The following is a 14,294-nucleotide window of genomic DNA, read 5'->3' as shown; positions in this document are numbered from 1 at the left end:
GACATTGATGAAGCAGGTCATACTTGGCAGGTTTCTAAAACAGCTTTATCCTCCTTTTCATGGTTCACTGCCCAGAGAGCAACCTCGTCAAGTCTCTTTCTAGAACACCTGTATATTTACCCTGGATTGGTTATGACCACAATACTCTGAGGTTAGGGCTATGAATCCTCTTTATCTCCAGTAACTAGAACTGGGGCTGGCACATAGAAGGTGCTCAATCAATTGAAAATATTAGCTTGGTGATAATGAGGCCAGACTGTCAGTCCCCAAGCTCCCAGCCAGCCTCACTCTGCTCTGTACCTCCCAGATTCACACATGTGTGCGGCAGTGTGCTCAGCAGGGCAGAGCAAGAGAACGTACGGATAAAACCTAGTGTAACTTCATCACCACACCGGCCCGGTATTTCAGATCATGCCACCTGTCAGTGGTGGATCACAAAGTCTTAGACACCCCCGAGATGTTGAAGGTTTCTTCATTCAACTCCCCACCAAATGTAGGCGCCTCCTGGACTTGACTTACCCTTGACTAAAGATAATTTAACCTCTGCTTGAATTTTTCTATTGTTGGGGAGCTCATTACCTTTATTAAAAAACAAAATTCAACTGAGTACATTTGAAAGATCTTACTGGCTTTATTCGCAATTCATGAATCAGGCAGCATCCCATCTAGCAGATAGAAAGGAGCTCTGAGGAGCTGTACTCAGTGAAAGACTTTTTATAGGCAGAAGGGAGTGGGAACAAGGAAGCCATTCTGCGCAATAAAGCGGGTTGGTTATTGCAAGGTTACTTTCCTTCAGGGGTGGCAGGGGTCTATCAGGCCGGTTACCTACCTAGTGCTGATAAGGTGATTTCGGATTGACTGGTTTAAGATTCCATTTCTGGGAGAGCCGAAGACTTAACTTTGTAATGGAGTTAAGTCTCAGTTTGGTGACCTGTGGCTAGCATAAGCGAATCCGTTTTGGGCCTGTTGTCTTCTTTTTAATACCTTACAAGGCAGCCAATGACCATCTTCTAAAGCTCTGCAGGTCTGTTTTTCCATTAAGTTCACTTGGCTCTCTGGTGGCACTCACCCAGCGGTCTTGGTTTTGCTCTCTCAGGAAAAAAAAAATAAGCTGACACCTCTTCTGCCAAAGAGTCCTTTAGATAATCTACATGGAATATATATGTATAATGCTCTATTTCTCAATGTATTTTCACACAAGTAACCCCATAGGAGACAAGTCAGTGAAGTTAGCAAGGCAGTTATTGCTAATACCACGTGAAGAACCTGGCTCAAAGTGATGATGTGATTTACCCTAACTTCCACAGCTCGAGAACAGCCGAGGCTGGCTTTCTAATTTCTTATGCATATCCCTTCCACTGTATTATAGCCGCCATCCCTCCCAGGCTCCCTCTTCTTCTTCAGGCTAAATATTCCTTCAAGGACTTCCCTGGCGGTCCAGTGGCTAAGACTTCGCCTTCCAATGCAGGGGGTGCAGGTTCAATCCCTGGTTGGGGAGCTAAGATCCCACATGCCTCGGGCCAAAAAAACCCAAAAAACAAAAAACAGAAGTGATATTGTGACAAATTCAATAAAGACTTTAAAAATGGTCCACATCAAAACATATTTAAAAATATATGTAAATATTCCTTCAGATATTCCCTATGCAATAGGATTGCAGACCCTTTACCTCCCTTGTCATCCTGCTTGTTATTATATCTTTGTGAAGAGTAATAGAACAACACCTTTCTAGAAAGTCACTTATTCCCAGAAAAAGAAGTCACTGCCTCTGATCTTGGGCACGGATTCCGTCTTCTTTGTACAATCCTGAACGGTCAGATTCCCTTGTCAAGGAAAAGCTCCACACCCCCAGTATTTTATTTTTAGGAAGGTGTCTCACTTAGGAAGTCACCATATGTCAGTGTCTCCGTAAGGTACAAATACAAAAGAATTAAATGAAATATTATGTTAGATGGTACCAGGTAGCTCAACCTGGCTGTGAGAAGGAATTGTTTTTCATCTACCAGAGCCTTGAGATCGTATGCCAGGCTGGTCTGTGTGCACAGAGTGTGAAGTGTCAGCGTGGGGTGGGGAGTGATGGGGTAGAGGGGTGAGACGGACTCCTTCCCAGCCCACGGTCACTTTAAGCGGGGAGGAGCCTTTTCATTATGCTTCCTCTTAGCCCAAGTGCCCTGGGAGAGCCAGTGAGAGAGCCGGTGTAGTGGCAATCAACACCCCCAAATCAATCAGGTCAGGCATCTCAGTCCATCAACGGGTTCCAGATAATCAGTTGAGGACTTTGGGGTTCATAATGAAAGATTTTCCAGAAGTTGCTGGTAACCCTAACAGGTTGATTCTTTGGTGTATATTTTGGAGTCCTTCACTTGGCCTGCCACCTGACCCTTAAAATTACATTCCAGATGGGTCTAAGTTAAGGCTAACACTAGCTACCATAGCAGACAAACCCTGAAATGTCAGGAGCAGATAATTTCTCACTCATGTGCAGTCCAGTTAGCAGAAGTGGAGGGGTCTCTGGTCTTGTGATTTTTCAGGAGCCAAGCTGCTGGAGACTCTGTCTCAAGACAGGGCTTCCAAGGTCGCTCTGAATTTGGGAGAAAAGAGTAGAGAATCTCACTGGAGGTTTTTATGGGCTAGGCCAAGAGGTGGAGCAAATCACTTCTGTCCATGTTCCATGGGCCAAGACCTAGTCAAGTGGCCACATACACCTAGCTGTAAGAGAGGCTGGGAGATGGCCAGCCACAGCTCACCAGTCTCTGCTATTTCAGAAGAAAATAGAACGTGATCTCTATTCTTTCTTCTCACCACCTTTGGTTATTAGAACTGTGTGTGACCGATGTTTCCCATCTTCTAGGGGTACCAGCTGTGGTTGTGACCATTGTCCTGATTATATCTCCAGATAACTATGGACTTGGATCCTATGGGAAATTCCCCAACGGGTCACCTGATGACTTGTGAGTACAAAGCCCCCCACGGAATGTTAAGTGAACTGGAAAGCAGAATTCTCCAAGAAAATGGAGGCTCTAATCAGCATATCAACTGGCTCTCATCCTAATAAAATCCAGTAACATTTACAGCAGACTTTGCAGTTATATATGTAATGAGATCAGCTAGTTAGAAAAGCCATGCTACTATGTAAGTATTAAAAAAATGAATTAGGAGAAAGTATTTCGAAAATACTTTTATAAGCCTCTGATAAAAATAAAATACCAGCTACACTATATTAGTAAAGACTCATGGAATAGAGTTACTAGGATCTAAGGGGGATAAAATCTTTTAATGTTTTCAGAGAATATTTTTTAAATACTTTCAATCACCAAGTGTCCTTAAATAAACCCTCTTGGAGTTTTTCCCCTAGAGCTATAAATGGCTGTGGAGATCAGAGGTTTTATCTTTTTTTTTTCTCTTGTAATTGTAGGAAAATGTTTCAGTAAAACAATATAGATTCATTGTTATCATTTTGAACCATATTTCAGCAAAAAAAACATAATATGTTTTCCCTGGTTTTTCCCCCCAATTCCAGTTGCTGGATCAACAGCAATGCTGTATTCTATATTACGGTTGTGGGATATTTCTGTGTGATATTTTTGCTGAACGTCAGCATGTTCATTGTGGTCCTGGTTCAACTTTGTCGAATTAAAAAGAAGAAGCAACTGGGAGCCCAGCGAAAAACCAGTATTCAAGATCTCAGGAGCGTCGCTGGCCTTACGTTTTTACTAGGAATTACTTGGGGCTTTGCCTTCTTTGCCTGGGGACCAGTTAATGTCACCTTCATGTATCTCTTTGCCATCTTTAACACCTTACAAGGTAAGCTCTACAGCACTAAATACACACTGAATGACCCAGTCGAACTGAAAAATATTGCTACTAAAAGTTAGAGTATCTGCAAAGTGGCTTACTTAGTAGCTTAAGATATAATCATTGAAAAACAGATTTAACTTTGAGAAAGGGTGCTCTGAGAGCCTTGGAAGAAAGGCTAAATTCACTAAATTCAAGAAGCGCTCCTTTTTTCCTCCTTATCCATCACTACCTCCTGGGAGGGAATAAACATATCAAGGGGAACCTACCAGGAATTGTTTCTGGGAGAGTCAATCACTCTTCCTTCACCTGGTTCCTTACCTTTTTTTCCTTTAACTTTTTTATTGAAGTAGAACATGCATACAGAAAAGTGCACATACCCATAAATGTCCCCGTGAGGTCTCACCACTCTGACCTCCTAGGTCTGTGTTTGATTTGAAGACAATGATAAATGTGAAGTCAATGGTAGCAGCCTGGCCCAGTGCTTAATCCCGCACAGTTGCTCTGCCCTGACATGCAGCGGGAAGGGCAGGCTCTGTGTGACCCTTGACCTCGGAGCTTCCCCTTTGTTAATGAAGCCCAGCCGCAGTCATTTGGGAACCCTCTTCCATTGTATTCTTTTTTTTTTTTCCTTTGGTCTCATTGTATTCTTTAGGAAAGCAAATTTCTCATTCTTTTAGATCAGCATTATAAAAGAGTTGTCAGCTGTGATTAATTATTTTTCATTTTTTTTTTTTTTTTTTTTTTGGTTGCGTTGTGTCTTCGTTGCTGTGCCCAGGCTTCTCATTGCAGTGGCTTCTCTTGTTGAGGAGCACGGGCTCTAGAGTGCAGGCTCAGTAGTTGTGGCACGTGGGCTCAGTAGTTGTGTCTCGCGGGCTCTAGAGCGCAGGCTCAGTAGTTGTGGCGCACAGGCTTAGTTGCTCCACAGCATGTGGGATCTTCCCAGACCAGGGATCGAACCCATGTCCCCTGCATTGGCAGGCAGATTCTTAACCACTGTGCCACCAGGGAAGTCCCAGCTGTGATTAATTGTTCATGGACGCACTTTGGCATTAAAAGCAGAGCAGGCTAATAAGTTTACGTTACAATAACAATCATTCGTGTCCCTTGGTTTCCTTTTATTCCAAATCCTCTGTGGGGATGCCTTTTAATTGCATTCTCATCCACTCGTTTTCATCTTTTCCTGGTGGCTTTTAGCTCCCATAGCATTCTCCTGTAGTTCTTTCAGGCAATATAGTTCATTAACCTGAGATTGAATTCAAATGCCTAATTTGGCTACCGGTTCTTATTTTATTTCGAGGAAGCCAGTTAATGTGCTTGCTGGTTACATACAGTTGTTCATTTTTACCTACAATGTACAGTTCCTGAACTGGTATATCCAGGTGTTGGACTACTTAGAAAAGTTTTATTTGCCAACAATGGCATGCTAAAAGTAAGAGACACTTATTTTAAAGAGAAAACATATATGCCCAAATCACACTAATCGTAAACATGAAAGCAAGGTACCTACCCTCACATATTTACTGTGGAAACTGAACCTGCCTCTTTTTCATTTCCCTAGAATGACTTCTCATTAGAATATGAGTGGACAGAAAGAATGTATTGTTTCATTTATAAAAGGGAACTAAAGCCTAATTCACAGGGCTTTGGGGTTGATAAAAGGAGAGATGTGTACAGGTTCTGATTTGGGCCTTGGGTACCCCCGTTTTGATCTCTCCCCTAATGCAACCAAGTGTAGCTGCCCAGGGTGGCAGGTGGACAAAGGTGTGCAGTACTCGAGATATCAGTCTTTAGGCTGGGCACGTGTACCTTACTAGAAGCAAACCTGATATTTTAACATGAAGGTTTTAAAGTAGATAGATTGGGGGCTGGGGAGAAGGAGAACTCAATTCGCCCATTCATTCTGCTAATATTTGTTTGAGTTCAAAGCCTTGGGGAGTGGTAGTGAGGGGACTGTGTGGGGAGCCCTGCACCTGCATGCAGTGGGGGGTGGAGGCAGAGCCTGAGGGCCTCTTCAGGTCTGTAGTGTTGCTCTCTTTGTGGCCAGGACACCACTGGAGAATTTCCTTGAGCCTGTCACAGGGAGGCTGGAAGGTAGACAAGGCTATGGCTGCAGTGCCCCAGGCTTCGGAGGAAGAGGGGAAGGCCCAGGGAAGGGATGTGGCTGTGGACTGGAGAGGAGGAGCGAGGGATGTGAGACAAAGGAGGAGACGGCATTTGACAGAACTTGGAAATCGATTACGCATATGGAGGGATAGGGAGGTAGGAGCTGTGGACTGAAATTAAAATAGCACAGGGACTTCCCTGGTGGCCCAGTGGTTAAGACTCAGCACTCCCGATGCAGGGGGCCTGGGTTCAATCCCTGGTCAGGGAACTAGATCCCACATGCCGCAACTAAGCCCTGGTACAGCCAAATAAATAAATATTAAAAAAAAAAAAAAAAGCACAATGTGAGAGCTGTGAGTTTCAGTTTTCTTTGGGGGACTATAGTCCGGGAGACAGCCGCTCAGAAAGCTCTGAAGAACTGCTCTGAAGAGGTGAGGTGGGAGATCAGCACATGTGTGAGTTTGGAGAAGGGGTACGTACAGTCAAGCACACATCTCGGCAGAAGGTTACTGCTTGTCACAAGGCACAGATATCTTAGCTAATGCTTTTAGTGCTTTCCTAAGTGTGGGAAGATGCAAGAAACTGGGTTCATAAAATTTTCTCCTGAAAATACCTAACTATCCGAAGGCCTTTTCTACCAGTTTTCCCAGAGCACAGAGCACCTCGTGCCTGATCTCCATTCTGAAATCCTTTCAGGGTGTGTTGAAGGTCAGCGACTGCAGCGGCTCATGACTCAATCCTTGTAGAGCTGGATGGCCAGCAACATGCTTTAGTTGGCAGAGCCTAGGTCTGAGCTGGCATCCTGGGTAGATGGCTCGTATTTCCAAAGATAGGGAAGGCCAATGACAGGAGGTGAGAGGTGAGACAATGAGTTTAATTTTGGACATATGAAGTGATATTCTTTTTATAAGTATTTTTTTAATCTTACAAAGAGAGTCCTCCCAGGGTGCCTTTCGATAGCAAACTTTCCCAGGACTTTGGGCTTTATTTTCAATCTGCAAAATTTCATTTTGCCTATGGCTGCCAAAGATTTTTTTTTTTTTTTAAATACTGTATGCCTCTGTAGCTTTTTATTTTTTAATTAGTATTTATTTATTTATTTATTTTTGGCTGTGTTGGGTCTTCGTTTCTGTGCGAGGGCTTTCTCTAGTTGCGGCGAGCGGGGGCCACTCTTCATCGCGGTGCGCGGGCCTCTCACTATCGCGGTCTCTCTTGTTGCGGAGCACAGGCTCCAGACACGCAGGCTCAGTAGTTGTGGCTCACGGGCCTAGTTGCTCCGCGGCATGTGGGCTCTTCCCAGACCAGGGCTCGAACCCGTGTCCCCTGCACTGGCAGGCAGATTCTCAACCACTGCGCCACCAGGGAAGCCCGCTGCCAAAGATTTTATCTTTTGTGCAGAGTAAGCTCATGACATTCAAGTCTTAGTTTGGAATTCATTGTGTTATGTTTTTTCCCCCCTCCCCATAGGATTTTTCATATTCATCTTTTACTGTGTAGCAAAAGAGAATGTCAGAAAGCAGTGGAGGCGGTATCTGTGTTGTGGAAAGTTACGACTGGCTGAAAATTCTGGTAAAGATTTACCTTACTTTTTCTCCTTCTCTTAAAGCTTGAGGAAAAGATTGTATAAGTTAAGATCCAAAGCAATTAATGCCAAAGGAATATCGGATCCGGAAATCAATGAATGGAGCCTGCTCAACACAAAATATCCATTGTGAACATTAGGAAAAAAAATCTAGTGAATTAAAAACCAATTATTCACATCTGGGAACTTAGTGAGCAATAGAATTAGTGGCCTGGCTGCTTCTTGAACGAAGCAACAGTGAAATTTTTAGAATTCATTTCCTTTTGAGTGCATGCTTTCCATTTGTCCAAAGAAATTTTTAATATTTACCTTCCTAACTTTTTAAGTCTTGACTCAACCTTTTTTCCACAGGTCCTGGTTGTCAGTGACTTCATTTATTTGTTATTGGGCCAGACTTTATATATAAGCCTTAGCATACATTTGGTTATTTTGAAGTTGTTTTCAGCTATGCCCTGCTGGGTTATAGAGCAAATAGCTCATTTTTAAGAAAATAAGAAAAACGAAGTACTCTTTGAAAATCTAAATTCCTTTTGCATAAAAATTACCCATGAATACAGACTTTGCGGTATTGCAAAGATCTGGTTGCACAAGATTGGAAAATGGTAGTACCTAGAGTTCCATCATTTGCCTGGATTGAAGAGCCATTAGTCATCACAGCAGGTCGATTTGTGTTCTTGTGAAGACAGTCCTTGGCTCTGAAATATTACCTAATTCAGTGGATATTTATAGACACAATCAAATTAGCTTGGCCTTTAGTTCCCAGAGAACATAGGTTACTTTTAACCAGGCAGTCATTTAAAGGACGAATGTATACAGTCTTAAATGAAAATACATTTTATCACACCAACCTGTGAAATGTGGGATTCTCTGTAAGATCTGGAAGCGAGAGATCAGTTGCTTAGAACGAGTTAGGCTGTGAGCTGTCTCCTGCATCTGAGTTTCAACATTCTGCCCTGTTTTTCTGTAATGCTTACCCTACTGTAGACTGGAGTAAAACTGCTACTAATGGTTTAAAGAAGCAGACTGTAAACCAAGGAGTCTCGAGCTCTTCAAATTCCTTACAGTCAAACAGTAATTCTACCCAGTCCACCACGCTGCTAGTGAATAATGATTGCTCAGGACTCACGAGCGGAAACGGTACGTATGTCTCAATATAGTATTTCTCAAGCTAGTGTTTGTTGTATTAAAGCACTTTTGTCCTTTAATGGCATTTTTGCTAAGCAAAGTGTATAATTACATGTATGACTAGTGGATCAAAATGTGGTTCCCTTACAAAAGAGAAAGTTTATTAATCCAAGTTCATTCGTTTTAGAGCAGTTTTTTTTTTTAAGATTTAGGGGTTGTTTTTTTTTAAAGATTTAATTTTTCACGATGGGAATTGATGATGACCTAAAAGTTTTAATGTGGCAAATCCTGACTTAAGTATTGCCCAAAGACTTCAGTCCTATGCTATTTCTGTGCAAGCAGTACCTAAAATAGTCAGTAAGACTATATCAATTTTTTAGTATATCTATAATTATACACATCTTCAACACTTTTAAACCTTCCTATTTTTTGCTTGTCATGTTTGTTCATTCTTTTCCACAGTGTGGCTGCCTTGTGACAGTGCCCAAATCCCCATGAATATATCAAATACTGAAAGATGAATTGTGACCTGTATTGGTGACTATATATGTCTCCAGTATACGTACAGATCATTGCTGCTGTGCCTCCTTTACTCATTAATTCTGACATTTCTAGCTAGAACTTCCATTACGTTTTCTTTCTTTCATAAGACTGGGCAGTTCATTACTCATAAAAACTTATCTGTTTCTCTCTTCTTTGGCTTCTTAATATGTCTTTTGCATTTTTATAAAAACTTAAATTCTGCTGGTATACTTTCTCCTTTCCTGGAGAATTTGCCTTTACTTATCATTTTAGAATATTAGTTATTTGCATGACAAATTCAGATAAATTTGTTAGAAGGTTCATATACTTACCAGATAATTTTCTAGCCTCCCAAAGATGGGAGGTCCTACTGGTTTGTGTAGACTTTTAAGACACAAGAGGAGGGGCTTCACTGGTGGTGCAGTGGTTAAGAATCCACCTGCCAATGCCAGGGACACGGGTTTGAGCCCTGGTCCGGGAGGATCCCACATGCCGCGGAGCAACTAAGCCCGTGCACCACAACTACTGAGCCTGTGCTCTAGAGCCCGCGAGCCACAACTACTGAGCCCGCGAGCCACAACTACTGAGCCCGCGTGCCACAACTACTGAAGCCCATGCGCCTAGAGCCCGTGCTCCACAACAAGAGAAGCCACCGCAATGAGAAGCCCGCACACCACAACAAAGTGTAGCCCCCGCTCGCTGCAATAGAGAAAGCCGACACGCAGCAACGAAGACCCAATGCAGCCAAAAATAAACTAATTAATTTAAAAAACTTTTTTTAAATAAATAAAATAAAATACAAGAGGAGGCCTCTAAATCAAGGTTTCTCAACCTCGGCACAGTTAACATTTGGGGCTAGATATCTCTCTGTTGTGGGGCCTGTTCTGTGCATTTGAGAGTGTCTAGCAGCACCCCTGGTCTCCACCCACCAGGTACCAGTAGCACCCAGCCGCTCACCCCCCACAGCTGTGACAACCAGTATTGTGAAATGTTCCCTGGGGAATAAAACACCCCCACCCCCCGGTTGTTGAGAACCATTGCCATATCAGATGAGAAACAGTTGCCATGGGGCCTTAGCTCTTTATTGTAGATACCAGAGGGAGAGCTGGGCTCTATGCCAAGTAGCTATAGCGGGAGTGACTCAGTGCAGGTAAACACAGTAGAGGCAGTGGCAGTCAATGCTGATTCCTAAGTTAGTGGGAGAAACCGAGTTCAAAGTAGAGAAATCAGAGCTGTGAGCTGAGTCATCAAGATCCCTAAGAGGGCTTCCCTGGTGGCGCAGTGGTTGGGAATCTGCCTGCCAATGCAGGGGACACGGGTTCAGGCCCTGGTCTGGGAAGATCCCGCGTGCCTCAGAGCGACTGGGCCTGTGCACCACAACTACTGAGCCTGCGCGTCTGGAGCCTGTGCTCCGCGACAAGAGAGGCCGCGATAATCAGAGGCCCGCGCGCCGCAATGAACAGTGGCCCCCACTTGCCACAACTAGGGAAAGCCCTCGCACAGAAACGAAGACCCAACACAGCCATAAATAAATAAATAAATAAAATTAAAAAAAAAAAGATCCCTAAGAATCACAACATATCAGTCAAGCCTACTGGTTTGGATAGAAGTGTTTGGGGCTCTTAAAACCAGATTTTTCCATATTCTAGAAGGAACTCAGAGATGAAGCCTCACTTGCCTAGCCTACCAATATGTTGCCATCCTTCGGAGAATCAGATTGAATGGAGGCAGCACATTTTGTACAACCGTTTGACGTGGCTGATTTCGCACAGCTATTTTCCATGGCTGACAGTGAGGGTGGGGTACATTTTAGGCCACCAAAATGGCCACGTGTTTAATACCACATAACCTGGACATCAGATAGACATCCCTGACTCCTCAGTCTGCACATCAGGATCTGGGATGGATGACAGAAAAAGAAGCTGAAAGTTTAACGGTTTGTTTATTATACCAGGACAAATTGTTCCTGCACAAGAATGTCCTCAAACCAAAATGCCTAAATCCGAACAGCAGCCTCAGACAGTCACTTGCCCATCTCTGTGCGCAGAGATGGAGCTGAGGTAGCCACATCCATCACCTAGTGTGGGTGAATACTACATATTTCAGTTATGCCTTGGACGCCTGGCTGCTAGCAGCCATCTCACTCAGTACACAGGGCCCCAAGGTCACAGTTTGGAAGAGACATCACATGTTGACTCTTTCGCTTCTGAGCCATGTAACCTTAAGCAAAGCACTTACTTTCTGACACCTTTGTTCCATCGTCTGTGAAATGGGGATAATAATAGCACTCATCCTGTAGGGTAGTAAATGAGATAATTCTTATAAAGTTCTCAGCACTATCATTATTAGTATAATTATGGCACGAGCTAACAATTGGGCTTATTATTCAGCTTTCTACATTGTCTTCAAATGGTGTAACGGTCAAAAAGATGGTGCCAAGGAGCTAGAGGATCTCAGCAGCTGTGCCCACCCCACCCCCACCAATACACACACACACACACACACACACACACACACACACACACACACACACACACACACACACACACACACACACACACACACACACACACACACACACAATATTCAGGGCCTGCCTGGGGTTGGGGAGGCCCACCTGCTCCCTGGCCTGGACTCTGAGGTTGGACCCTGTTGTTTCCTCCTGGGAATCAGTCTTATCCTGATTTAGTCAGAGGGGCTGGTTTAGTGTATGAGAGATGATTTTTTTTCTTGCCAGGACTGTTGTCACTCTGGGTTTCTCTGGTACAAAGTTTTACTTTATAGGAATCTTAGGGAACCGAGAACCTTGTGAGGGATCTCTGTTAACCTTTGGGAGAGACCAGAATATTACCTTAAGTTATATTACACATACGCTACTACTTGAAGGCAATATATGTTCAACCAGAGTTAGGAAATGGGCCTTTTAAAATCAAAAACATTGCTTTGCTTCATATTTTGACCGTTTCATTTAAAAAAAGCTGCCATAGAGAGCTGGTTTCTGAATCATTCTCCAATTTGTTTTGCCTACTTTGAGTGGTCTTAGGAAAGGAATGAAAAGTAAATAAAATATGACAATATATCAGACCTATTTTTTTAAAAAAAGACATGCTCTACATGTGCATACTTAAGAATAAAGTGACGTTTGTTTATTTTGAAAATGCTTTCTGTGGATACTTCATGACGCTGATTTTGTTTTTCCTCATACAGCGAATGCTTCTACAGAGAAAAATGGTTTTTCTTTCAGTCTTCAGAATGGAGATGTGTGCCTCCATGATTTCACTGGAAAACAGCACATGTTTAATGAGAAAGAAGATTCCTGCAATGGTAAAAACCGTATCGCTCTAAGAAGGACTTCAAAGCGGGGAAGCTTACACTTTATTGAGCAAATGTGATTCCTTTTCCTAAAATCAAAGCATGTTGCTTGACAGTGTGAAAATGTCCAATCTTACTTTTTACACAATGTGAGTTGTATGAAAATCAACTAACTTTATACTCAGCAACTTCTGGAGGAGCATAAGCTAATTGAGGGCAATGGTTGCTATTGGAACAGGAAACCAAGACATTATACCATGGTTCTTAGACATTTGTGATTTGGTTTTTTATCCTTCATTTTAAAAGAAGACTGGTTTTAAACAACACACTAAGAATAAGACTCGTTTTTAAAAAATCAAAGTAGTTCATTTCCAGCCCCAGTTAAAGATGCTGTTATCTTTGATAACATTATATAAAGCCACTGTTGACTTCAGCCTGTTGGTGAGTTTCGTTGTGCATGCCTTTGTTGTAAATAAGCTAAATTCTAGTGACCCACATGTCAAAAATCTTACTTCTACATTTTTGGTATTTATTTTCTACTGTGTAAATTTCTTTCTTTGTAGAATCACGGTTGTGTTGTTGTGTCTAATGTGATAATTCAGAAAATCCTTGCTGATTCAGTGAACTCTAAAGCTCCTTTTGGAGATTATATGGGATGTGAAATACAGGAACTTCACTGAAATCAAGAAATAATGACGCCAGCCAGACTGGAAAAATGTAAGCAGATAGTGCCACAGTTAGCTCATACAGTGCCTTGGAGTGAGTTAGAAAAATGTGCCGCCACTGGGCAGACACAGCCCCACGGGCTCATGATTTGGCAAACAGAATGAGGGCCATATTTTAGCCCCACTCACCCTCTTGGGTGCACCGTTGTTCAGGGTACCACCTGTACAACCGTACATAGCATCCAATACCGACACACATCTCCTGACCTCTTCCCTAATCATCAGATTATGGAAGCTGCACTAAGATGTTTAGCTTAATACCTTGGTCACAGAGAGGGAAGGAACTGTAATCTAGACCATATGGTAGAAAAATCGTGAATGTGGAAGAGATACACACACTGCCACTTCTCAAATCCCCAGAGCCTTTCAGAAAAGGGGAGTAGAGTAGGATTACTTTTTAAAAGAGATGTACATTTAAAAAAATCGTATTGCTGTTCTTTAAAAAGCAACTGCATGGTACTTTGTTGATTGCTATGACTGGTACACTCTGGCCCAGCCAGAGCTATAATTATTTTTTTAAAAGAATTGTCTTGATGAGTGTATAGTGACAAGGGGGAGCAGCTATTGGGAACAGTGAACTATCCTGCAATGCTATTGTTTCCATATGTATCAAACCCTGATTGCTCCTAGTCATAGTGAGTCTATCTTGCTTCCTACCTACAACTGCTTGAGCAGTGCCTCAAGTATGTCCTTATTAGGAACATTTCAAAAACCTTTAGTTAGGTCTTTCACTAAGGTTCCCTTGCATATATTTCAAGTGAATGTTATATCCCAGACTAACCACAGTAATAAGTAATACACTTCTGTGAGTGCTGATTTGTCTTTGCAATATTTCTTCTCCGATTTATTTGTCTTGTATTTATACGTTAAAATTGACAAAAATGTTAAAATTGCCAAAATAAATTCGCAGTTAAGTCCTTTAAGTTTGAGAACTTTCACAAAAGGAAAACATTTGTGATCTCTTTCCCTGGTGGTGGAGCTTGGAAGCGGTAGGACCACCCTGATGAAGGCAACTCGACAGTAGCATCCTTTGGCAGACAGCAGGCACGCTGCGACCGTGAAGTCAGAGCAAGGATTGTCCTGCCTCCCGAGATTGCTTTCTGAGGTCTCTTTTTCATTTTCCTCTT

General features: G+C 42.6%; 1 protein-coding gene across 16 annotated transcripts in view; it reads left to right on the top strand.

The window, feature by feature from the left end:
- The window catches only part of ADGRG2 (adhesion G protein-coupled receptor G2), a 140,569-nt gene extending 126,479 nt beyond the window's left edge, over window positions 1-14,090 (top strand). For 15 of the 16 annotated variants that reach the window (XM_082446990.1, XM_082446978.1, XM_082446989.1 and 12 more), the window contains 5 exons: window positions 2,852-2,951; window positions 3,521-3,804; window positions 7,369-7,470; window positions 8,468-8,620; window positions 12,338-14,090. In XM_082446990.1, the coding sequence (XP_082303116.1) occupies window positions 2,852-2,951; window positions 3,521-3,804; window positions 7,369-7,470; window positions 8,468-8,620; window positions 12,338-12,522 (824 nt within the window). In that variant the 3' untranslated portion in view covers window positions 12,523-14,090. The remainder of the gene's footprint in view (window positions 1-2,851; window positions 2,952-3,520; window positions 3,805-7,368; window positions 7,471-8,467; window positions 8,621-12,337) is intronic. The other variant, XM_082446979.1, reaches the window with a different exon arrangement.
- Window positions 14,091-14,294: the final 204 nt, after the last annotated feature.

Source organism: Balaenoptera physalus (assembly GCF_965194825.1).
Source record: "Balaenoptera physalus genome assembly, chromosome: X".
Lineage (NCBI taxonomy): Eukaryota > Metazoa > Chordata > Mammalia > Artiodactyla > Balaenopteridae > Balaenoptera > Balaenoptera physalus.
The sequence above is the reverse complement of the archived record's forward strand: the minus strand, read 5'-3'. Positions and strand labels throughout refer to the sequence as shown.